Below are 23,831 nucleotides of genomic sequence, written 5' to 3'. Positions count from 1 at the left end.
GCAAGCGTTGATCCCTTGCTCAATCTCCCAGCTCAAATCCTCCACGAAACCCCAATTCAGAACTTCCACCAAAAGTGACGGCGTCCCTCTCTCTCAAGACTGCGCAGTCATCAAATGCTCAGCTCCTCCACAACTCCAAAGATCAATCCTCCTGCAAAAGACTGCTGAAAACTACCTTGCCCGAGCAGGCACTCGAAGTCCCCTGGGGCTAAGGGTGAGATCTCCGAACGGAGACACTCATTGCACTAAACAGTGCTGCAGACAGGCTAAACAGCCAGCGTGCTCTAAGTCGAAGTGACTAGCTCAAATGCACATAATCGAATGCCAAAATGAGGAGGCTCCTCTCTCCTTTATAGCGTTGGCCTCTCTCAAACCCTAAGGCCCACCTCCTCCAACGTAGCCTCTCTCTCTTGCCACGTGCTTCCCTCCATCTGCGCAGTCCCTCCAAGTGTCTACGTGGGCCCTCTTCTACGTGGTCCTTTGGCCCCCTTGGCTCCCCTTTAAGTTACAACGTTGTGCTACTAGGGAATGGATTTATTCTAAAAGTGATTTATGTCCCCCTTTCCTCACCTTTTTATTTATAAATAACTATAGAAGGCAAAATTGAGCAAAATCGAATATTTCAATTAGCCATGGCTAATTAGGAATATTACAGTCTCCCCTGGAAAAATGTTGCTTGTCCTCAAGCAACTGAAGTGATGGATGCTGCAAAATTTTCTCACTCTCCCAAGTGGCACCCTCATCTGGTAAATTCTTCCACCTCACCAAGAATTCTCGGACCGTCCTACTCCGCAGTTGCCTCTCCCTGGTATCAATAATAGCCTCTGGCTGCAACACCAAATTACCCTCATCATCTGTGGGTGGTAACTCATCTGTCACTGTCACCTGCTGCCCCAATGCCTTCTTCAGGCATGATACATGAAAAACTTTATGAATCTTACTGCCTTGGGGCAGCTCCAACTCATACGCAACCTGTCTGATCCTACGTATCACCCTGTATGGCCCATAAAAGCGGGGCTTGAGCTTATCAGCCTCCTTTTACTTCAGTGACAACTGTCGGTATGGCTGTAATCATAGGTAGACGAAGTCCCCTACCTCAAACTGTCTCTCCACCCGACCCTTGTCAGCATACAGCTTCTGCTAGTTCTGCGCTATAGCCATATTATCCTTGAGAGCTCGGAGAATATCCTGACTCTCTTGGATCCAAATCTTGGCTCTCGGAGCCTTGCTAGCACCAAACACCACATCAGCAAAAGATAAAGGATGATATCCATACAAAGCATAGAATGGAGACATACCAATGGACATGTGATGTGTAGTGTTGTAGCAGTACTCCCCCAGATGCAACCACTTCAACCATGCTCGCTGCTGCCCACTGACATAGTTACGCAAGTAGCCCTCCAGCCACTTGTTAACTATCTCTGTCTGCCCGTCCGTCTGTGGGTGATAACTGATACTTGGTGTCAACTCTGTCCCCACTAATCGGAAAAGCTCCTGCCAAAACCTGCTCTTGACATACTCAATGTCAAAGTCATACGCTTGGATCTTACTGATCCACTTCTACTGCCTCTCTTGTAGATGTTTCTGCTCCAAAAAGAATCTGAGGCTGTTGTGATCAGTCCTCACCCTGAACCTGTTACCCACTAAATACTGTCGGAACTTGGCCAATGCATGCATGATGGCCAGCATCTCCTTGTCGTATATAGGATACAACCTCTCGTGCGGAAGGAGCTTCCGGCTCTTAAAGACTATAGGGTGACCTCCCTGCATCAATACTACGTTGATCCCCTCTCCCGACGCATCACACTCGAAAACAAATGGCTGCGTAAAATCTGGCAATGCAAGCACTGGGCAGCTGCTCATAACCTCCTTGAGCCTATCAAAGGCTTGCTGCGCTGTATCCGACCAAATGAATGCCCCCTTCCTTGTTAGATCTATCAGGGGTGCAGCAAGCTGTGAGAAACTCTTGACGAACTTCCGGTAGTAAGTAAAAATGCCAATGAATCCTCGAAGTTCTGTCACGTTCCTTGACTCAAGCCAATCTCTGATGGCCCTGATCTTCTCCTCGTGGACCCTCACTCCGTCCACCCCTATGTGTGTCCCAAGTACAACATCTCCGTCAACCCAAACTCACACTTGGAGAGCTTGGCATAGAACTGTTGCTCCTCCAAGATGCGCAACACTGTCTCAATGTGCTAGAGATGCTCCTCCCAAGTTCTGCTATAAATGAGGATATCATCAAAGAACACCAACACAAACTTCCTTAAGTGACCGCGGAAGATGTGATTCATGCAGGACTGTAATGTAGCTAGGGCATTGGTTAGCCCGAAGGGCATCACCAAAAACTCAAAGTGCCCATAGTGACACCTAAAGGCGGTCTTGGGAATTTCGTGTTCCCTCACGCGAATCTGATGGTACCCAGCTCTCAAATCAATCTTTGAGAAGAACTGTGTTCCTCTTAACTCATCCATCAACTCATCGATCCTAGGTATGGGGTACTTGTTCTTCAGTGTCTTCTTGTTCAGGGCCTTGTAGTCAATGCACATCCTGAATGTGTTGTCCTTCTTCTTCACCAACACCACGGAAGAAGCAAAAGGACTCGTGCTCGGCCGAATGTGCCCAAGAGCCAACAACTCCTAAATGGTCCACTCAATCTCATCCCGATAGGCCTTGGGATGCCTATAGGGGGTAGTAATCATTGCCTGTATGCCCTGCTCAAGCTCAATGGTGTGCTTAAACCCCCTGTCCGGTGGCTGTCCCGGGGGAATTTCCCCAAACACTGTGGCATACTGGTCAAGGATGGACTGTATCTTTGGATGCACTGTCTGTCCTGTAGTCCCTGCCTCTGATGCACGCAACTCCACTGCCCACTCTATGTCTCCCTTCCGAAAGACTGCCTCCATTCGATGAGCCGAAACAGTCTGAGGCGGATATGTGTGCTGTCCCCGTATCTTCTCATGCCTCCTTGTCTTCTCATCATCCCACTCCATGAGTCCATCTCTAGGGCCTTCCAATCTGTCGTGACCTTCCTTAGAGTGATAAGCCACTGGACACCCAGTACCATGTTGGTGTCCGAAATATTAACCACGAAAAAGTGGTCAGTCAGTGTGTAGGTGCCCATCGTCACTGATAACTCTGGGACATAACTAGCACACACCATGGTCTGATCTCCTAGGACCAAAACTGAAAATCCATCGAAGCTCTCTGTCTGTATACCTCTTCGCTCAACCATCTGTGCATCGATGAAGTTGTGGGTTGCCCCACTGTTAACCAGAACTGATACTCGCTGGCCACGTACTGTCCCTCGTACGCGTAGCTTCAAATACTTGGGAACTCCTCGCAATGCTGCAAGGGCCCCTCCGGTAGGTGAAAAAGCTGCACCACCTGATGCTGGTGGTGGAGGTGGCAAAGAATCCCGCGCGGCATGACTATCTCCTGCCTCCACATCATCCTCCTCATCCTCTTCCCCATTGCTCTCGGAGAAGACCTCAATAAAATGTGCTCTGCCAGCAGCACATCTATGTCCCGGTGCCCACGACTCCTGACAGGTAAAACACAACCGCTTCTTCTTCAGCTCCCTCCTGGCATCATCATCAATCTGTGCTCGTCCTAGATTCCCCTTTGGAGGCAGAATCCTCACATCCTTCCCCTTAGGCTGGAAAGCCTGTCTTTGGGGGTAAGGTGTTCGGGTCCTAGGTAACACATCCTGTAAGTCCCGGGTCCTGCTAATAGCATCCTGAAGTGTGGCTGGTCTAGCGGATCTGACTAGACCCTGAAGTGGCTCTGCTAACCCCTCAACAAAGATGTAGACCCTTCGTGCTGCGGATAGATCTGGCACCATCACTGAAACCCGCAAGAAGTCTGCAATGTAGGTCTCTAGGCTCCCAGTCTGTTTCAGCCTTGTCAGCTCAACAAAGTGTTGTTCTGGATCCCTCTGGTCAAACCTCTCCATCAATCCCCTGGTAAACTCAGCATATGTCGTCACTGTGGAGTGTCCGAGTGTAACCAACCCATGGAACCACCAGTCCTGGGCCTCACCATCCAAATGTAATGTTGCCACCTTGATGGCCTTTGTCTCCGACATCTGGTTAAGCTGGAAATAGATGTCTAGCTTCTCCACCCAAGACCTTGCCAAACTGTTTGATGAGCCATCAAACGTAGGCAAGTGGAATCTACTAGCTGTGCGGTGGGTGTCTCCATCATGATAATGTCGATATCCTCTGTGATGGTCGCGGGGTCTACTATCCTGCTGGAGCTGAACAAAGTATCTGAATGAGAGGGCATCCTTGAACTCCTGCCCATAGGCCTGGTACTCTACAAAATAATCGCCCATATGATCGAGCTCTGCCTCTTGCTAGACTCCGGCCCCCATGTCTGCTCCTAGGAAAGTGGGCATGGTAGAACGTGTAGGGGCATGTGAGGCCATCTGCTGAGTAGTATCACGCTGAGTGGCACCCTGTTCTGGAAAATGGTGGGATGTACCCGATCCCTCACCAACTTGGAAAACCCGTGGGTTCTCACGCTGTCTATTTTCTACCGCCGTGAATCTCTGCCCCATCACCTCGATCTGCCGATAGATCTTGCACTGATTTGAGGAGCATCTCCGCAAATCTCTTCCCGTCCTCATCTGCCATCGGATCCTCCTGCTCTGCGTCCACCATAGGCTCCTCCTGTTTTGCGTCCACCACAAGCTCCTCCTGTTTTGTGTCCACCACCCGAACACAGTCTCCCTCTTCGTAGGTGTTCTCCAACCTACGCTCAATATCTCTGTATTTCCTACCTCTGTAACAGATATAGGGCTTCTCCCTCGGTGTCACAGACTGCTAGCTCCACAGACTGAGCCAGATCTATGCTCTGATACCACTGTAATATCCCGTTATATTCCTCAAACCCAATCAATCTCTAACCAGATAACACACATGTGATATAGTAGCAGAAAAGATAAAAATAACAGTGATGCATCATCCAATAATGTATACACGGATATAAGCAGATATTCAAGAAATGCAGAGAGAAATGCTAAGCCATTTTATTATACTGAGTAATGGAAAGAGTACAGGAGGTGATCAGAAAGATAGCACCTCGACTGGCACAAGGCAAGTGAAGAAATACACTCATAATAGTAAGGAAATGGCCCCTCTCTGAACTGCGTCCAAACTGCTGGAGAACTGCTGTGCTGCTACTATTGCTGGAATCAAGTGAGGATTTGGGGCTGTTCCCCTCCTCAGAAAACGCTGAAACTCTGGAATCAGCTTCTGCTCAATAAACCCAGAAGCCCAGAAAGCTCTTCTAAAATAGCTGACCCTCGAAAATCACCCCCTTGAGGATCCACGCAATCCCTCAAGGCTCTACGCTGCCACTGAATAGAACCCTCCAAAACTCTGCCTGAAACTCTGCCAAAATCCTCCAATATGCAAGGGTTGATCCCTTGCTCAATCTCCCAGCTCAAATCCTCCACGAAACCCCAATTCGGAACTCCCACCAAAAGTGACTACGTCCCTCTCTCTCAAGACTGCGCAGTCATCAAATGCTCAGCTCCTCCACAACTCCAAAGATCGATCCTCCTGCAAAAGACTGTTGAAAACTACCTTGCCCGAGAAGGCACTCAAAGTTCCCTGGGGCTAAGGGTGAGATCTCCGAACAAAGATACTTGTTGCACTAAATAGTGCTGCAGATAGGCTAAATAGCCAGCGTGCTCTAAGTCAAAGTGACTAGCTCAAATGCACATAATCGAATGCCAAAATGAGGAGGCTCCTCTCTCCTTTATAGCGTTGGCCTCTCTCAAACCCTAAGGCCCACCTCCTCCAACGTAGCCTCTCTCTCTTGCCACGTGCTTCCCTCCATCTGCGCAGTCCCTCCAAGTGTCTACGTGGGCCCTCTTCTACGTGGTCCTTTGGCCCCCTTGGCTCCCCTTTAAGTTACAACGTTGTGCTACTAGGGAGTGGCTTTTTTCTAAAAGTGAGTTATGTCCCCCTTTCCTCACCTTTTTATTTATAAATAACTATAGAAGGCAAATTTGAGCAAGATCGAATATTCCAATTAGCCATGGCTAATTAAGAATACTACACATTTGTCCAAAATATCTGTGTTGATGTGTTGATTCTTGTGCATGTGTTTGTTTCTGTATTATGGTGTGATATCTGCAGCAAAATTTATTTTAATGTTTACTAAAGGGTTTTTCGTAAATAACTTATTGGCAAATAAGTAGGTAAAATAAATCAATTGTTGCAGTGATAGAATTTTCACATGGTATCAGAGCAAGTAATCAGAGACAGGAAGGGAAAATCAATTATGGGTTGAGACCATGAAGCAAAGGCATCTACATCAGGAGACTCACACATATTTTCAGAAAATTGCACAAGAGACAGTGACTTTGATTTCTCTATGTTGGCTTCCAGGCTGGAAGAAGAAGTGGCTTGTGTGACTAGCTTTGCATCATCAGAAGTATGGTATATAGATAGTGGAGCCTCTTGGCATATGATGGGAATCCGGGAATGTTTCTCAGATTATCGGGAGGAGAAGATGAACTTTCAGATCACCATGGGGAACAAGGTAAAGTGTACTCTAGTAGCGAGGGGTACCATAGTTTTTCAAACAGAAACGGGAGAGCGGTTCCGTGCTACCAATGTGCTGCATCATGCATGTACCAGGATTGGGGATGAATTTACTTTCCGTGTCGCAACTTCAAGGAAAAGGCTATGACGTTTTCTTCATCAAGGAGAAAGTATACGTCAAACACCCAAGCTGGAAAAAGAAAGTGCAGATCGGGATCAAAAGTAACAGGTTGTACAGACTACAACTAGAATCACCAATGGCACTAATAGGCAGTCATGGAGACAAGGATTTGAACGAACTATGGCACAGAAGAATGGGACATTTGCACCATGGGGCTCTAAGAATTCTCAGAAACACTATAATAGGAGTTCCAGATCTTAGTACGGAACGAGATGATGTATGCAGAGGATGTGCTCTAGGAAAGTATGCTAAGCCAACATTTCCTAGAAGTAAGAACAAGGGTAAGAGTGTACTTGGATTGATACACTCAGATATCTGTGGACCTATGTCCACTAAAGCTCTTAGTGGTACCGAGTACTTCCTTACGTTCATTGATGACCACTCAAGGAAAACTTTGATTTATTTTATGAAAACCAAGGATGAGGTTTTCTGTCGATTCAAAGAGTTCAAGGCTCTGGTGGAGAATCTGACTGGGAAGAAAATAAAAGTTTTGCGCTCAGATAATGGTGGAGAGTATGTCGACAAGGACTTCACTGATTTTTGCGCTAAGGAGGGCATCAGAAGAGAGTGGACAACTCCTTACAATATGGAGCATAATGGAGTAGCAAAAAGGAAGAATAGGACTATTATAGAAGCAGCTGGGCTATGATGTATGATCAGGATATGCCAAAATTCTTGTGGGCAGAAGCATGCAACACAACAGCCTATGTTCAGAATAGGACTCCTCATCGGGCATTGGGCAAGATTACTCCAAAAAAAGTTTTCATAGGGAAGACGCCTAAAGTCAATCATTTCAGGATATTTGGGAGCTTAGCATATTGCTGCATACTCGAGGAAAAGAGGAAGAAGCTAGATCAAACTGCAGAGAAAGGATATGTAGTGGGATATAGTGTGAACGCTAAGGCATACAGAATCTATCTTCCGGGGAGCAGGAAGGTAGTAGTTCGACAAGATGTGAAGTTCATGGAGGACAGGGCTTTTAAAATATCTTGAGAAATGCCTTTTGAGGAGCAGTCAAAAGAGGAGCTGTTGGTTAAGCCTCTTCAACCAACGAAAGTAAAGAGTTCTTCTTCGGATCAAGAAGAATATCAGGATGAGGAGGAGCTAACAGAAGCCCCTGCTGGTAGAGGAAGAACGAGTAGGGAACTTCGTTAGATTCTGCGTGATGCAGAGGACTTCATCGATGCGCCAAGGAACAATAAGAGGGAGCGAAAACAACTAGAGAGATATCAGGCATTAGTAGCTCAGGATGGGGAGTTCGAGATGGATCTGCAAGATTAAATAAGCTGCAGACAAAGGAATTGACTACAAAGAGACCTTCGCCCTGGTAGCCAGGTATACATCTATTAGAACTGTGATATCTCTTGCAGCACAGATGGGGTGGGAGATTCATCAAAGGGATGTCAAACGACATTTCTGAACAGGGTGATAGAAGAAGAGGTATACATTGAACAACTAGAGGGCTTTGAGACACATGAGAAGAAGTATCATGAATGCAGATTGAAGAAAGCCTTGTATGGGCTGAAACAGGCACCTAGAGCATGGTATGGTTGAATCGATGGCTACTTGCAGAAGATGGGATTTGTCAAGAGTGATGCAGATCCAAATCTCTACTATCTAGTTGTAGAGAATGAGCCTCTAATCATAGTATTGTATGTGTATGATCTCTTTCTGACTGGATCATCCAGGCTCATCGGGGACTGCAAGAAGAATATAGCCACAAAATTCGATATGAAGGATGTGGGACGAATGCATTATTTCCTAGAGTTGGAAGTTTGGCAGCGAAAGGGAGAGATCTTCCTTGTGCAAGGGAGGTATGCTACAGAAATCCTAAAGAGATTCAGGATGGAGGACTGTAGACCCATGGCTACTCCAATGATCACCAACTGGAAGAAGATTGATGCGTCAGAAGACAAGGGTGTTGATCCCACCTTATAGAGACAACTTATAGGGTCCCTGATGTATCTGGTCAATACCAGGCCTAACATTTGTTACGTTGTCAACATCCTCAGTCAGTTCATGGTGGAACCAAAGAAGGCGCATTGGGTAGCAGCCAAACATGTTCTTAGATATATATAGGGAACAATCGATTATGGACTCTTGTACACCAAGAGTAAAGATATCAGATTGATTGGATTTAGTGATGCAGATTGGGCGGGAAGTTCAATGGATCAGAAAAATACCTCTGGGTATTGTTTCAACATTGGATCAGGAATGACCTCCTGGTGCACTAGTAAACAAAAATTTGTGGCTCTGAGCTTAGCAGAGGCAGAATATATGGACGCAAGCACAACTTCGTGCGAGGCCATATGGCTTAGAAAACTGCTTGTGAACCTATTCAGAAGAAAGATGGAGGTGACCAGGATCATGTGTGATAATCAGAGTTGCATCAAGCTCTTTGAGAATCCAGTGTTTCACGATCGGTCAAAGCATATTGATATCTGGTGTCACTTTGTCAGAGACTGTGTCCAACGAGGAGCTGTACAGTTGAGCTACACTCCTACAGGAGAACAGGTGGCAAACATCCTTACCAAGGCCCTTGGAAGAACCAAGTTTGATTATTTCAGGGAGAAGATGGGGATGATAAAGAATCCATTTCAGTAGCAGAAATGGGTATGATGTTGCAATGCAGTAGCAGTCAGCAGTAGCACGATGCAACATGATGAGAAGGAGTTTGCAGTGCAGATGCAGTGTTGGGAAGAAGGACCAGCAGCAGCACGGATGCAGAGGGAGTTGCAGTGCAGATGCAGTGTTGGGAAGATGGACCAACAACAACACGGATGTAGAGGGCGTTGTAGTACATACATAGCAGTGTCAGTGATAGAACCATGGGCAGCAGTACAGGATGCAACAGTGCAGAGGATGTTGGGTAGGGAGGCTTAGCATCAACACAGGTACTGATGCCATATGATCAGAGTAATGCTCAGTGTGGAGTATTACTAGAGCACAATCCTCACTAAGAGGGAGTGTTGATTTGGGGTAGCATCGGATGTGCTCTAGCCATGAAAATTGGTGGAGAGGCTAAAGCACATGAGATCTCTAAGACCTAGAAATGGTTTGGGTAGATTCTAATCAGTTTGGAGATATTTAAATAATTAATATTTTTAATGGAGTTCCTAAGTCTAAACTTAGGAAAAATAAAATATTAATGGGTATTAATATAAAACTGGGCTAGAAGGTTCCAAAAGTCATGGATCAAGCCAAATCTACTCTTAGCCGTTGATTAAAGATTTAATCTCGGCTATTGAAGGACCAACATGAAAAGTATAAGAAGAGTCTTGAGGGTCAGTTGGAGAACACACTGAGGGAGACTAGTTAGTTTGATTTCTGGAGCGGGGTTAGCTGAGAAATTCGAACTAGTTGTCTGGGGAGTAGCAGGAGGCAGCGGGTGCGGAACAGAGAGTCAGGATCAACACTAGAAGACCAACGTAGAGGTTCGAGAGGTAGACGTAGAAGCAACAGACTCCGCAGTCACTGGAAGGCCTGCGTGGGTGATGTAGAGAGGCCCAGTGTTGATGCAGAGAGGCAGGAGCTGACACAGTAGGTCTAGGAACTGCGTAGAGGCCAGTAAGCCTGACGCTGAGGTTGGGAGAAGTGCTGGAGAATTTGTTCTCTGTTGGGTAAGCCAGTTTGGCACCCAGTTGTATTGAAGAATTGCTGAATAATAAAATCCTCCTATGCTGCATCGGTTTTCCCGCATTGGGTTTTTCTGGGGACATTTGTCCAAAATATTTGTGTTGATGTGTTGATTCTTGTGCATGTGTTTGTTTCTGTATTATGGTGTGATATTTGCAACAAAATTTATTTTAATGTTTATTGAAGGGTTTTTCATAAATAACTTATTGGCAAATAAGTAGGTAAAATAAATCAGTGGTTGTAGTGATAGAATTTTCGCAGAAATGAAGACATTTAATCATACTTCATGAGGATTACTGAGATGAGCAGTTGACCAAATGTGACAAGTGGCTAATAGTCCACCGATAAGGTTTGTATTTGGCATATCTGAAGTTAGATTGGAGATATTAAAAATATGCAACAAAGTGAGATAGTGCAACCTTGCCTTTAGCAAGATAAACACATTATCCCAAATTTCAGCAGAGCCCGAAATACTTGTATATAAACTTTACAGATTTTTTAATTTTGTTTGCAGTTGAACCTCTTTATTAGAGAAAACAAAGAAAGGCAAAGTTCAAAACACATAGTAGCTAGATACTATTTCCAATTATAGAAGGTTCTCCTAGAGTCCTAAGATTATTATAATATAAAAAAGATTTGTTTGGATTACTTCTCGAGTTTTTGCTTTTTTCAGTATGCATGTTGTTCAAGTACACTTATATTCTAAATAGTGGGGATGAATAATGTGATTAAAAGTTTGCCAGTTTTAAGTTCACAACTCAAGGTTGACAAAATAGTTTGCATGTTTTAATTCCATTATCACCTTATATGTGTTATTATCGTTGCTCAATATTTTCTCTGGTTCTTACAAAAGCACATAATCTGCAGGTACAGTGATCAAGCGCACATTGCACAATAACGTTTCTGGCCTCTTCTTTGGACTTCCATTTACTAAATCCAATTCTGATTTTGTCCCTCTGGTACAGCAGCAGTTTCCACTGGACAGTAAACTCTTACTGGTCTGTCAAGAGGGTCTAAGGTCAGTTAGATATTTGAAGTTTTTCAATGTATTTTTTTATTTTATTTTTTAGCTCTTGTTCAAAATTTAGTGCTTGTGCTCTCAAACAGGAAGCCTTCCTTGATATCCACTTGCTTCTCCCTAACTAGCTTTCCGTTTATTTTTTCTTCTGGATTTTGGAGATAGATTCATGTTCAAGTGGTGACTCCACTTCTTTTAATTTTTACAAGAATTCCTGCTAGAGGCTCGCTGCTTGTGGATTTCTTGATTTCCTTGAGCAAGGATATCTCTCTGACAATCCATTAGCTTCCCTTTTCCCTTAAGCAAGTCATCATGGATAACTTACCTACCCCTTGTCATTTTACTAACACTCAAGGTTATTCTCATGACCTTCCAGAAGAGAAATATGGTGTTAAAGAATTAGTAGAAATCATTAAAAGTACGCATGATGAGCAAAAAAATCAATTCAATGATATGCATAATTACATAAAGAAGATGTAAGAGAATTACCTACAACATTAATATGACCAAGAGGTATCATATTGTAGAATCCACTTGTGCCATTGCAAGAAGAATTTTCGATAATGGAAAGGCAGAGACTAGTAATCAGATAATCATTTTGATGACGAAAAGGAAAATGATAAGCATCTTGTTAAGGAATTAACTCAGATGATCAAATACCTGCAATCTAGTCAAGCAAAATTAATAGCAGATCACACCAGAGAAATGAGTTCCATGGGGAACAGGTTTCAGGCAATGGAAGTTAATCAATATAATCAAAGGATCAATTTTCAGAACATGATGGATACCATAGAAGAAGAAGATGTTGAAGAGCTAAGTTCCGTAAAAGCAAATCTTAAGAAAGAAATAAATTCTATTCAAAAAAATCGTAATAGAATGATAAAGAACATGGAAGCTAATTAGATATCTCTTCAGAATAGGTTACTAGCTAAAGAAGAAAAACATGCCGAAGAACTGAAAATCATGGGGACTAATCATTCTAATCAGATGATCACCATGGAGAAAAATCATGCCAGGGAAATCAGTGCTATTAAGAATGAACATTCCAACCAAATGAATGCCATTGAGGATAGGCTGCAGAGCTTGATCAAGACCATGGAGGCTAATCACATACAACAAATGAAAATTATGAAATCAATACATGCTGACGAAATGAATGCCATAAGAATTAAATAGACCACTCTTCAAAATAAGCTACAAAAGATTGAAAAATCACAGGTTCAGGAAATCTAGCCAAGACCAAAAGATCCAGTGCATGAACCTCCGAGCTTGCCTGAGAAGCCTTCATCTTATTATGAAGAAGTCATTTCTTCCATTGAGAAATGGTTAAATGGGGATGATCCAGGCAGGAAGGAATCTGAAGGAAATCAGATCGATGTTTGCAACACCAATCCAACAGTGTTGACGGAGCAAAGTCATGAAAATAAAGAAGAGCAGGTCACAAAAATCATGGATCTTTCGGATGAGTGTTGTCCAAATCAGGTAGAAAGTTGCACACTGATCGCATCAACATCAACATCGCATCTTGCCGAAAGCAAGCATAAAAACCAAAAGAGAATAAGGAAGAATTTTTATGCATCTGATGGCAGAGAGTAGCTCGATATTTGGATAAGTCAAAGTCCTATCATTTTCAGAATTCAGTGTGGCACATCCAAGAAGCAGCCCACAGACTAGCTGGAAAGTCGGTAGATGCTCAGTATGCATTATATTGAAGACATATGATGCCATGGGTCATCGTTTGTATTGTATCTCTAACTTTATGCCCTTTTCATTTCATGTCATTAGATAGTCTTACTTCATGCATTTTAATTATGTTTGTTAGAGTAGGGTTTTCTATTCTAGTGACATTTATTATGTACACATGATGATTTGGATTTTGAATGGATATCTATTTGATGAACTTTTGTTTTCTTCGATGTAGGATGTAATGATCCTAAATAGGAATACAAGTGATAATCAACAAATAATCTGTGCAACAAATTATAAAAACAAAATATACATCAAACATCCACAAAAAAGCTGCAAATAGGGAATCGCTGAGCCTTCTCTGTTTCTCTATACTCGACGCCCCTTAGTTTCTCTCTCGATCACTGATTCTATCTCTCTTAGCAAACCCCGCTCTAGAGAATAGAATGACTGATCATCTAGTGTACTCTCCAAGTGACCCTCAAGCCTCTTCTTATTCTTTTCCTGTTGACATCTCAACGGCCGAGATTAAGTCCCTAATCAATGGCTAAGATTAGATCTGGCTTGATCCATCTCTTTTGGACCACTCTAACACAGATTCATATTAATACACATTAATATTTTATTTTCCCTAAGTTTAGACTTAGGGACTCCATTAAAAATATTAATTATTTTAATATTTCCTGATCTGTAGAATCTGCCCAAACCCTTTCTAGGTATTGGAGATCTCATGTGCCCTAACCTCTCCACCAAATTTAATGGCTAGAGCACATCCAATGCTACCCCAAATCAACAGATTATTGTGATTAGTCTTCACTCGAAACCAGTTTCCCACCAAGTACTGGTGAAACTTGGGCAATGCATGCATAATGGTCAACATCTCTTTTTCATATATGGAATATGACAACTCATGCGGTAGGAGCTTTCGACTATTGAAAACAATGGGATGCCCCTCCTGTGACAATACTGCTTCAACTCCTACCCCGGATGCATCACACCACTGTCAATGGTTGGGAAAAATCTATAAGTGCCAAGACAGGGCAACTGCTCATCACCTCCTTGAGGCAATCGAAGGCAACCTGTGCTCCATCAGTCCATGCGAAGGCCCCTTTCTTGGTCAAGTCAGTGAAGGGTGCTACCAGCTATGAGAACCCCTTGACAAACTTCCTGTAGTAGGTGCAAATGCCCAATAAGCCCCTCAGTGTAGTCACATCTCAAGGTACTGGCCAATCCCAGATGGCCCGAATCTTCTCCTCGTGGAACTTCACCCCATTAGCACCAATGCTATTCCCTAGGTAGAGCATCTCTGTCAACCCACACTCGCACTTGGAGAGCTTGGCATAAAACTGCTGCTCCTCTAGAATGCGCAATACCTCCTCCAAGTGTTGGAGGTGCTCCTCCCATGTCCGGTTGTAAATTAGAATGTCATCGAATAAAACTAGCGCGAACCTCCTTAACTGTCCCTAGAAGACATGGTTCATGCATGACTGGAAGGTGGCCGGAGCGTCGGTCAACCCAAATGGCATGACTAGGAACTTAAAGTGCCCATAGTGGCACCGAAAAGCTGTCTTAGGGATATCCTGATCCCTCACCTTGATCTGGTGGTACCCTGAACGTAAATCAATCTTAGAGAAGTACTTGGCTCCTCTAAGCTCATCCATCAACTCATCTATGTGGGGAACGGGGTACAGGTTCTTTAGTGTCTTCTGGTTGAGGGCCCGATGGTCAATGCACATTCAAAGGGTTCCATCATTTTTCTTCACCAACACAACTCAAGAAGCGAAAGGACTGGAACTTGGCCTGATATGGCCCAATGCTAGCAGCTCCTGGATGGCCTTCTCTATCTCATCCTTATAGGCTTTGGGATGCTTGTAACGGGTGGTGATCATTGCCTGCACACTCAGCTCCAACTCAATAGTGTGCTCAAATCCTCTGTCTGGTGGCTGCCCTAGTGCAATGTCCCCAAACACTACTGTGTACCTGTCCAACAAAGCCTGTATGTCTGCCGGTGGTGGCTGAGTCTGTCCTCCAGCCTCTAAGATCCTCATCTCAACTGCCCATGCAATGTCCCCATGTCGTAGTTCTGCCTCCATCCAGTGGGTTAAAACTGTCTGAGGTGGATAAGACTGCATGCCTCTCAAGACTACAAGTTTGCCATCTGGCCCAATGAACTCTATCTATGGCTTCCTCCAATCTGTCGTGACTCGCCCAAGGGAATACAACCACTGGACACCCATCACCACGTTGGTGTCTGACACATTGACCACAAAGAAATGGTCCGTCATCGAGTAGTTCCCCATAACTACTGTCAAGGAAGGCACATATCTAGTGCACTATATGGTACGGTCACCTAGTACTAGGACTGAGAAGCCCTCGAACTCAGCCGTGGTGAGGCCCCTCCTCTGGACCAACTGGGCATCTATGAAATTGTGGGTAGCCCCATTGTCAACTAGCACTGAGACCCTCTGCCCTTGTATAGTGCCTCTAATCCTCAGTGTCAAAAATTTGTTAATCTCGCATAAGGAAGCGAGAACTCCCCCGGCTGGGGCAAGGCATGCCCCACTCTGTGGAGGTGGTGGTGGTGGCCCTCTCTCTGCCGGACTCTCGCCATCTGCCCCACCATGATCCTGCTCAACCTCATCCTCCTAGTCACTATCAGAAAAAACCTCAATGTAGTGTGCTCTCCCAGTATTGCACTGATGGCCTGGTGCCCAGGGCTCTTTGCATGTGAAGCACAACTTCCTCCTCCAGAGGTCCTTCCGCGTCTCCTCATCTAACTGCCCCCTCCCCTATGTTGTACTCAGAGGTGGGGGTCTAGTCTCTTGCCACTTTTGTGGGAAAGGGGTCCATGTAAGAAATGGTGCTCTAGTCTTGGGGATGCCCCCCTGTAGATCTCTGGCACACAAGACTGCTTCCTGCAACGTGGAGGGTCTGCGTGACTTCACCAGTCCACGTAGGGGCTCAAGCAAGCCCTTAATGAAGGTATACACCCTCCTTGCCTTGGATAGATCCGGGACCATCATTGACACCCGCAGAAAATCTGAGATGTACTGCTCTGGGTTGCTTGTTTGGCGCAGTTGGGTCTGTTGACCACTCGAGTGGCACCTGATGATTATATGAAGACTCCATGCCCAAGGATGATCCAGAGGACACTTGTACCATCAGATATCATCAATCAATAGAGTTTTTTTTAACTCTACTTCTATTTTCTCATCATCTTTCTTGTACCCAGATTCCATACCCTATGGGGAATTGTAATAAGTGATACTAGTAATGATGAGTTTTGAGTATGTAACAGGTCTAGGATGTTGGGACTCGATCAGTAAATGAGTACACCTTTGAATGTTTTTTTTATCTGGTTAATTATCCTTTCTTTTTCAGAGGTGGATAATTTTCTGGGTTTTTTCACTCACTTTTTACTAGTCTTAGCTGCTTGCTATGGCTTACAATCTAGCAGAGCAGCTAGACTCCTCCAAATTGCAGTCAACTAACCATCACAATGTCTGCCTTGATTTGTCTACAATTGTTCTCTAAGGGAAGGCTATCTCTGCCTTCCACAAGACTGTCCTCCATTTATTAAAACATGTGTATATTTGACATGCCATACATCATACTGAAGATGTCGCTGTCATGTGTTCACTAGATAATATACAACCTAGAGAGAAGACTTCATTGTTTCTTCTTTATGATAGTGAATTCCCAGTCCTTAACTCATGCCTTGTAACAATTTTATCTACAACACTATGATGTTATCTACAACACACTTAGGCACCTACAGCACTTAGTCCATGCTGTCATCTCCAACACACTTAGGCACCTACAACACTTAGATTCATGATGTCAGTTACAACATACATAGGGACTCCTTGTGTTGTTGATAAGGGTTAGGGCCTTTGTTTGTTGTTCGTTAGGCCTCCTTAGACTGCGGCTAGGGCACCTTATTGGACTGTGTATTAGGGCCTTTTGTTTGTTGTTCGTGTATCTCTATTGTTGTTTCTAAGGGCTGTCCCAAACTCTTCTAGAACAACGTATAATAATATATATATAGGTATGATAGGCTGCGTTAGAGTCTGTTGTTTAGGCCACCTTCATCATACTAGATCTCCCTTGCTTTCTGCGTGTAGGGCTTCTTCATTAGGGCAGCGTAGATCTCCATTAGGGCAACATTATCCCTTAGGATCTCTCCTCCTACTAAAACCCAAAGACAAGTAGAGAGGAAGAGATCCCAAGTGAGTGTGTGGAAATGACTTGAAGGCCACCTCTATTATACTAGAACGTTGATCACAAGTGGGGTTTGTTTGGTTGCTGGCCGACCTTGACGAATTGTCCCATAACACTACCTAGGAGGAGGAGGAGGAGGAGCAACAGGAGGAGGAGGTGACACAACCTACCCAGGCTACCCCTGTCACCAGTAGAGGACGTGGTCTACCTCCTATAGCTCCTAGTTCTTCAGCTTCTAGAGCACAGCAGAGTCCACTGCCAACCCCACCGACATCTACATCTAGAGGGAAAGCTATTGCATTTTCTCGCAAGAGGGGCAGAGGAAATAAATAGTATTAGTTATTTGGTTCATTTCATTGTATATGACATTATGGCTCATGATATGAGATACATTATTATATTTTTTGTTGATATTTTGAGGTTGAGTTGGGACTCAGGAGTCAGGATTGACTATTCAGGACATGATTCAATGTTATGTGTGATGTAGCATTAGAAATGATATTACACATCTTATATATTAGTTCTTTTATCATATTTATGTGCCAATGTATTTATTTTATGTTGTAGATGCTTTAGATATTAAAAAAATTGAAAAAAATGAATATTTTTGTATTTTACGATTTTTTTCTCAATTATTTCCCGATTTTTACGACTTTTTCCGATTTTTTCCGATTGTTTCCCCTCACTGAATTAATCCCAATAACGATTTTCGCAACATTCATCAAAACTCATCAACTGGACGCTATAGAGCTCATTCCTCACATCAACCTTTCATCTCTAACATCCCACATCACATCTAGGAGTAGTCAACACATTCAACTCAGCTGTTTTGGGGTAAGTCCGCTTCCCATGCCTTGTTCTGCATTTCTGTCTTTTTTTGTGTTTTCACTTGTGGGAGTAATGTTGGCTTGATTTCTTTGAACGTTTGCTATCGTTTACATATATACTAGCTTTTCCTAGCTCTGTTTCGTTTTTCGTTTCTATCTCACTGTTGTCGATGCATGAAATTGTTTTGCACGGACATTCGCCCAACTGACGAACTACCTCACCCACATGCATGTTGATTTGTTTACTAAATCTTTCATTCATGTTTTGCATGCACTGTCAATCACTTCTACTGTCACTTAGTGTCGCCATGCATTCACTGACTTACTTGCTTTCAGTCACCCGTCGGCGAGTCGGGCCAACCTTGGCCCGGGCTCTGCCTTCACCAAGGATGCATTGCGTAATCTAGGAAAGGAAGGCTCACCTTTCTATCCAGATTTGCGCATTCCTGCCCGACACTGGCCTCTAGGACTGTTTTGCGCATTTCTGGAGGACAGTGGTTGCTTGCCCAAGAAATTGCGCAGATTTGTCCCTAGGCCAGCAGTCCTTCCCAGTTGGAATTGCGCATTGCGTAATCCTAGCAGTCAACAGCCAAACTGGACTGTGCATTGCACAGTTCCAGCAGTCAACCAGTGTTCCAGCAGCCCAGACTGTGCCTTGAGCAGTCTTGGCAGTCAGTGTCTCGACCTCCCGATTGAAATTGCGCAACCTTCATGATCATTCACCCAGGTATGTTGCAAGTTAGTTCTCATGTTCATTTTGGTTTTCGATTGACAGATTGCTCACTATGAGTGTTGCCATGTCTCCAAGTATTGCAGGTGTTCATCTACCTCTCAGCAGTATAGGTACAATGGTTTCCAGGAGAGTAGAGACGAAGACACTGTTCAGAGCATGCTTGGGGATGCAGTCGATCAAGTGTCTATGAGCTTGCCTACTCACAAAGACATCAAGTTGTTCGTAGACAAGGACATCAAGCAGCAACATCACAACAAGCAGCATCATGAACAACAGCTAAAGGCAGCATACCGAATGCAATGAATGCAGTGAATGCAAGGGGAAGGTTGTTGATAACACAGAGGCAGAACAAGGTTGCAAGCTCAAGCAGGTCCATTGATGATGAAAGCAACTTTGGAGACTCCGGCTATGGAGTGACGACGCGACATAAAGATTGCGCGAAGGCAGAAGATGTAACAAAGAAGTAGTTGCTTGTGCTGAAGTAGCAACTCAGGAAGAACATGAAGCTGCGCAGACAAATTAATGAGTTGCAGCAGGATCAGGAACAACAGTGGGCGCAACGTGCACTCACGAATGAAACTGCGCACGGATAAGTTAAAGATCCATCCCAGCAGCTAACACGGAGCAGACATGGCGAGCAATGTGGTTGATAGCATGCAAGGGATTGAACAACATGCATCTCATTGTGCGCACGCATGCATTCCAACCCATTCAACACACTCACCAAGGCAAAGACAAGAAGCAAGTCCAACTGGAGCCGAACAGGTAGTTCGGCAAGTTGATGTGCATGACCACCAGCATACACTTGAAGATCAACACTAACACTATCCATCAGTGTGTTGTCAGTTCAGCCGCACCTAAGAAGACCATGCACATGTTAGCAGACGAGTTGGATGAAGGGGCCGAACCAATGCACCGGTTGCAACGAAAGCAAGAGTTCGCTGCAACAAGATGTCACCATGAGGTGCATGCACACCATCACGGACAACCAAGCTTGGCATTAGCTCACCAGCTTCATCATCAAAAGCATGTCAAAGAGTTGGTTTCACCATAGCGAACCGAGTGTCAGTGATGTCTTGCAAGGCTTGCTCAAGCCATGTTGTCTCACATAAGTACATGTGCATTGTAATGTTGAGTCATGTCAAGTGTAAGTCAAGTTTCAACAGTTGGATGTAACAATCATAGAGTAGGTGAAGAGTCATGAGGGTAGTTGAACTGTCACAAAGGGGAATGTCAAAGGTCACCCTACCCTTTGCTATAAATAGTCCCTCATAACTCATTGTATAGGATTTTGGTTAGCCAAACTTCTACTAAGACTATTTTGAAGAAGGCTTGGACAGTATTGTAACACGCCTTGGCTTCTCCACTGCATGGAGCTAGTACATATCTTTGGAGGAGCAGGTGGATGTGGCTGTAATGTTCCACTGTTGGGGCTAGCAGGTTTACATGGATGTATTGTATGATTGTGACTTACACTTCTTTATATAATAAGAGCCAACACATTTTCATGCATATGTTGTTATTGTAGTTGGACTGCTCTAGTTGCTTTAATGATATGTGTTGTTTAACTTACGTACTTGTGTATGAACTGATTCACATGCAATTATATGAATCTTGTTGTTAATGTGTTGCATATGTTGTTAATTTTGTCACCGTCTGTGTCGACTGCTCTGCCGAACATCAGACAGACCTTTCACTTGAACCTTGCTATAACAACCGTCACACTTGTCTCGGACTGATCCGTGAGTGTTGTATGTGTTATCTTACCTTGTATGATGTGACTGTCGCATCCGAGTGGACTGCTTCGTCGGAAGCTGTGCATGTCCTTTGTGTTGTGTGTTCCTAGCCGAGTTGGGACTGATCCCTTTCAACCTAGAACTCATTTTCACCTCCTTCCCCCCTTCGAAGTGTTGGAACCAGTGTTGTGAAAAGCGCGAACATAAAATCTAAACCATCTACAACATAAAATAAATACATTGACACATAAATATGATACAAAAACTAATATATAAGATGTTTAATATCATTTCTAGTGCTAAAATCACACATAACATTGAATCATGTCCTGAATAGTAAGTCCTGACCGCTGAGTCCCAACTCAGCCTCAAAATATCAACAAAAAATATGATAATGTATCTCATCATGTCATAATGTCATATACAATAAAATGAGATCTAATCCTATTGATTTCCTCTGCCCCTCTTGCGAGAAAATGCCACAGCTTTCCCTTTCCCTCTAGATGTAGATGCTAGTGCCTGTGCTGGTGGAGATGGCAGTGGAGTTTGATGTGCTCTAGAAGCTGAAGAACTAGAAGTAGGAGCTATAGGAGGTAGACCATGTCCTCTACTGGTGGCAGGGGTAGCCCGAGCAGGTGGTGTCACCTGGAAACATTACAATCTCCCAATCCTGAAATCCTGAAAAACTGATAAGTCTGCTGGATTTTAAATGAAATCTAAAATTCTACTTTCTCCATATGAAGTCCAATGAGGCTGGAACCACTCTCAAACATCCTGAGTCATTTCATGGTAATGTTAAAAATTTAAGTAAAAGGATGAAAATGAAAAATAAAGGAGAATGTCACTTTTACTTTAAGAATTTAACATTACCATGAGGGAGCATCTGCTATATTTATATTTTTTTTTCCTTCATTCGTCACCCTAACCCAAGGTGGACCCACCCCCAACAAGAAAACTCACCTAAAATTTAAAAAAAAATTGAAAAAAAATGATTTTCTAAACGCTTTTCTGGAAGCTTTTCTGGAAGCGTACGGAAGTGTCTGGGAAGCGTACGCTTCCTCCTCCGAAGCGCCACGCTTCCAACGCCCGAAGCGCTGTACGAAGCGTGCTTCGGCGCTTCGGAAGCGGCGCTTCCGTACAGCGCTTCCAAATTTCCAGGAAGCGGCTAAAAAATCCGAAGCGGCGCTGGCGCTTCCGAATTCGGAAGCGCCGCTTCCGGCCAAGCTTCCTAGGCGCTTCCGTACGGAACGCACTTCGGGGCTTGGAACCGGGGGGGGGGGGGGGCGCTTCGTGCAACACTGAGTAGAACAGTATCGACATAGCTACAGTCTTGGGTGTAGGATCCTGGCGACTAGGTATAGTCATAGAAGGAGCCTAGACAGCATGGGATTTGACAGTGGTGCAACCTCAAAGTGAAGGTCAAACAAGTCTGTCTTGGATGAGCTGTTCAAGGGTCAAGTTAGCTGTGTTGGAAATACTGAGAGGGGGGGTGAATCTGTATTCCTTAACAATTAGCATTTTTAAATATTTTCAGAGCATTAGTTAATCTTCAATTATTATTAATGTTTATGCAGTAATAACAATAAATAAAATAACACAGTAGACACAATAATTTTAGGTGGAAAACCCCCTCTGGTTCAAAAACCACCGAACCCTTTTCTAATAAATTTTTTAATCTTCAGCCCCAACTGAAATGAAAACAACAACTTGCTAGAATTATAGAAAAGCATTCTTCTCCAGCTCCCACTGGAAGGACGCCCCAACACCCTGGTTTCTTCAGTAGTCAACTGAATGGATGCCCCAACATCCTAGACCAACCTACCACCCTGAAGTGTTCACAGGCTCCAACCTGTAGGCAACTTCATGCACCAACATAACCCCTCCCTACCACCCTATAATGATTGAAATGAGACAATAGTGTGGATTCCCGTACCAGGGACAACAATCCACGATACGATATGATTTACAATGATTTTGACCGAACACCCAATCACAGTATGACTTGCAACCCAACCATGACATCATCCCAACAAAGGCTCCTATACCTCCCAATAATGCCTTTTTGACTCTAGGTAGATTGACTCTTTTACAATAACGACTCTTCCAATGATGATACTTTTACAAATGACTCTTTTACAACTTTACAATGATGACTCTTGGCCTTGACACTTCTTCACAATATACGGATGGTTGTCATGTCTTCAAAGGATGTCCCACTGCAATTCTTCTCTAGGAGTGGACAGCCATCTCTAGGAGCTCTATGTCAAGGAGCTCTATGAATGCTCTTGAATTCTTGCTTCAAGTTGTACTTCAATTTTCTTCTACTTGCATACAAAATCTGCCCGGCGAAACCAATCCCAAAACAAAACAAAATACCCTTCAACTTACCTCTGCCTGCAAAACACATGTAAGTGCATAATATTGAATAAATACAAATTAAAATTACAATGCGTACCTGAAGTGTGCTTGTCACTTTTGTTGTTGACTTGTTGCAGCAGTAGACAAAGATTCTGACTCTTGATATAGGCCTGGACTCTATGCAAGACTATATCCAAAATTGACCTAAAGATATATACAATAAAAACTGATGACAGACCCTAGACTTGTGATGGGCCAAGTTCTAAGAATCTAAGTACAACAACAAAGACCATTCTATCAACTATGACAAGATAAGTAACATGAAATTACAACATCATATAGATTTAGCAGACTTGGTGTAGCATCAAGAATATGTAGCATCAAATGTGTAGTATCAAGAATAGGACATCCAAAATGTGGTATCAAAACTAACTGTGACATATAGAGACATAGAGATATAACCGAGACCTTGTATGTACTTATGTTGTCTTGCAAAAACATATGTCAGAGATGATACTCATATTTCAAATGTAAACATTAATCATACATACCTTGTTGTAGGAGACTTACCCTTGACTGTTGATGCGTGGTCCTTACTGCAATGATCCTTGAATGCATGCTTTTTCTTGCCTTCTAAGTGCTCGATATTGAATCTGTTGTATCTATGTAATAACGGATCTCCAGGGTCTGAAATTTCATCCTGTGGTAGCCCTCTAAGTCTTCTTTCGAACCCCACAGGTTTGATCAAGATTGGATATTTCAAGAAAGAGTTATGCCCAATCTCCCACGATGACCTGATTATAGACTGGTTTAGTAGAGCGAACTTGTACAAAGTGCCACATGTCACTGTTGCGACCTTCGGCCCTGAAAAATCTACTCAG

At 43.7% G+C, this 23,831-nt stretch overlaps 1 protein-coding gene across 2 annotated transcripts in view; it reads left to right on the top strand.

The window, feature by feature from the left end:
• LOC149152269 (rhodanese-like domain-containing protein 9, chloroplastic) overlaps positions 1 to 23,831 on the top strand; it is a 327,951-nt gene that overhangs the window by 176,055 nt on the left and 128,065 nt on the right. For both annotated transcript variants that reach the window (XM_089441244.1, XM_089441245.1), the window contains exon 3: positions 11,239 to 11,389. In XM_089441244.1, coding sequence (XP_089297370.1) covers positions 11,239 to 11,389 — 151 coding nt within the window. The remainder of the gene's footprint in view (positions 1 to 11,238; positions 11,390 to 23,831) is intronic.

This window comes from Pinus tabuliformis, chromosome 9 (assembly GCF_031772625.1).
Source record: "Pinus tabuliformis cultivar Carrire ecotype Pingquan chromosome 9, CPIR1, whole genome shotgun sequence".
NCBI lineage: Eukaryota > Viridiplantae > Streptophyta > Pinopsida > Pinales > Pinaceae > Pinus > Pinus tabuliformis.
This window is presented reverse-complemented; position numbering and strand designations above follow the sequence as displayed.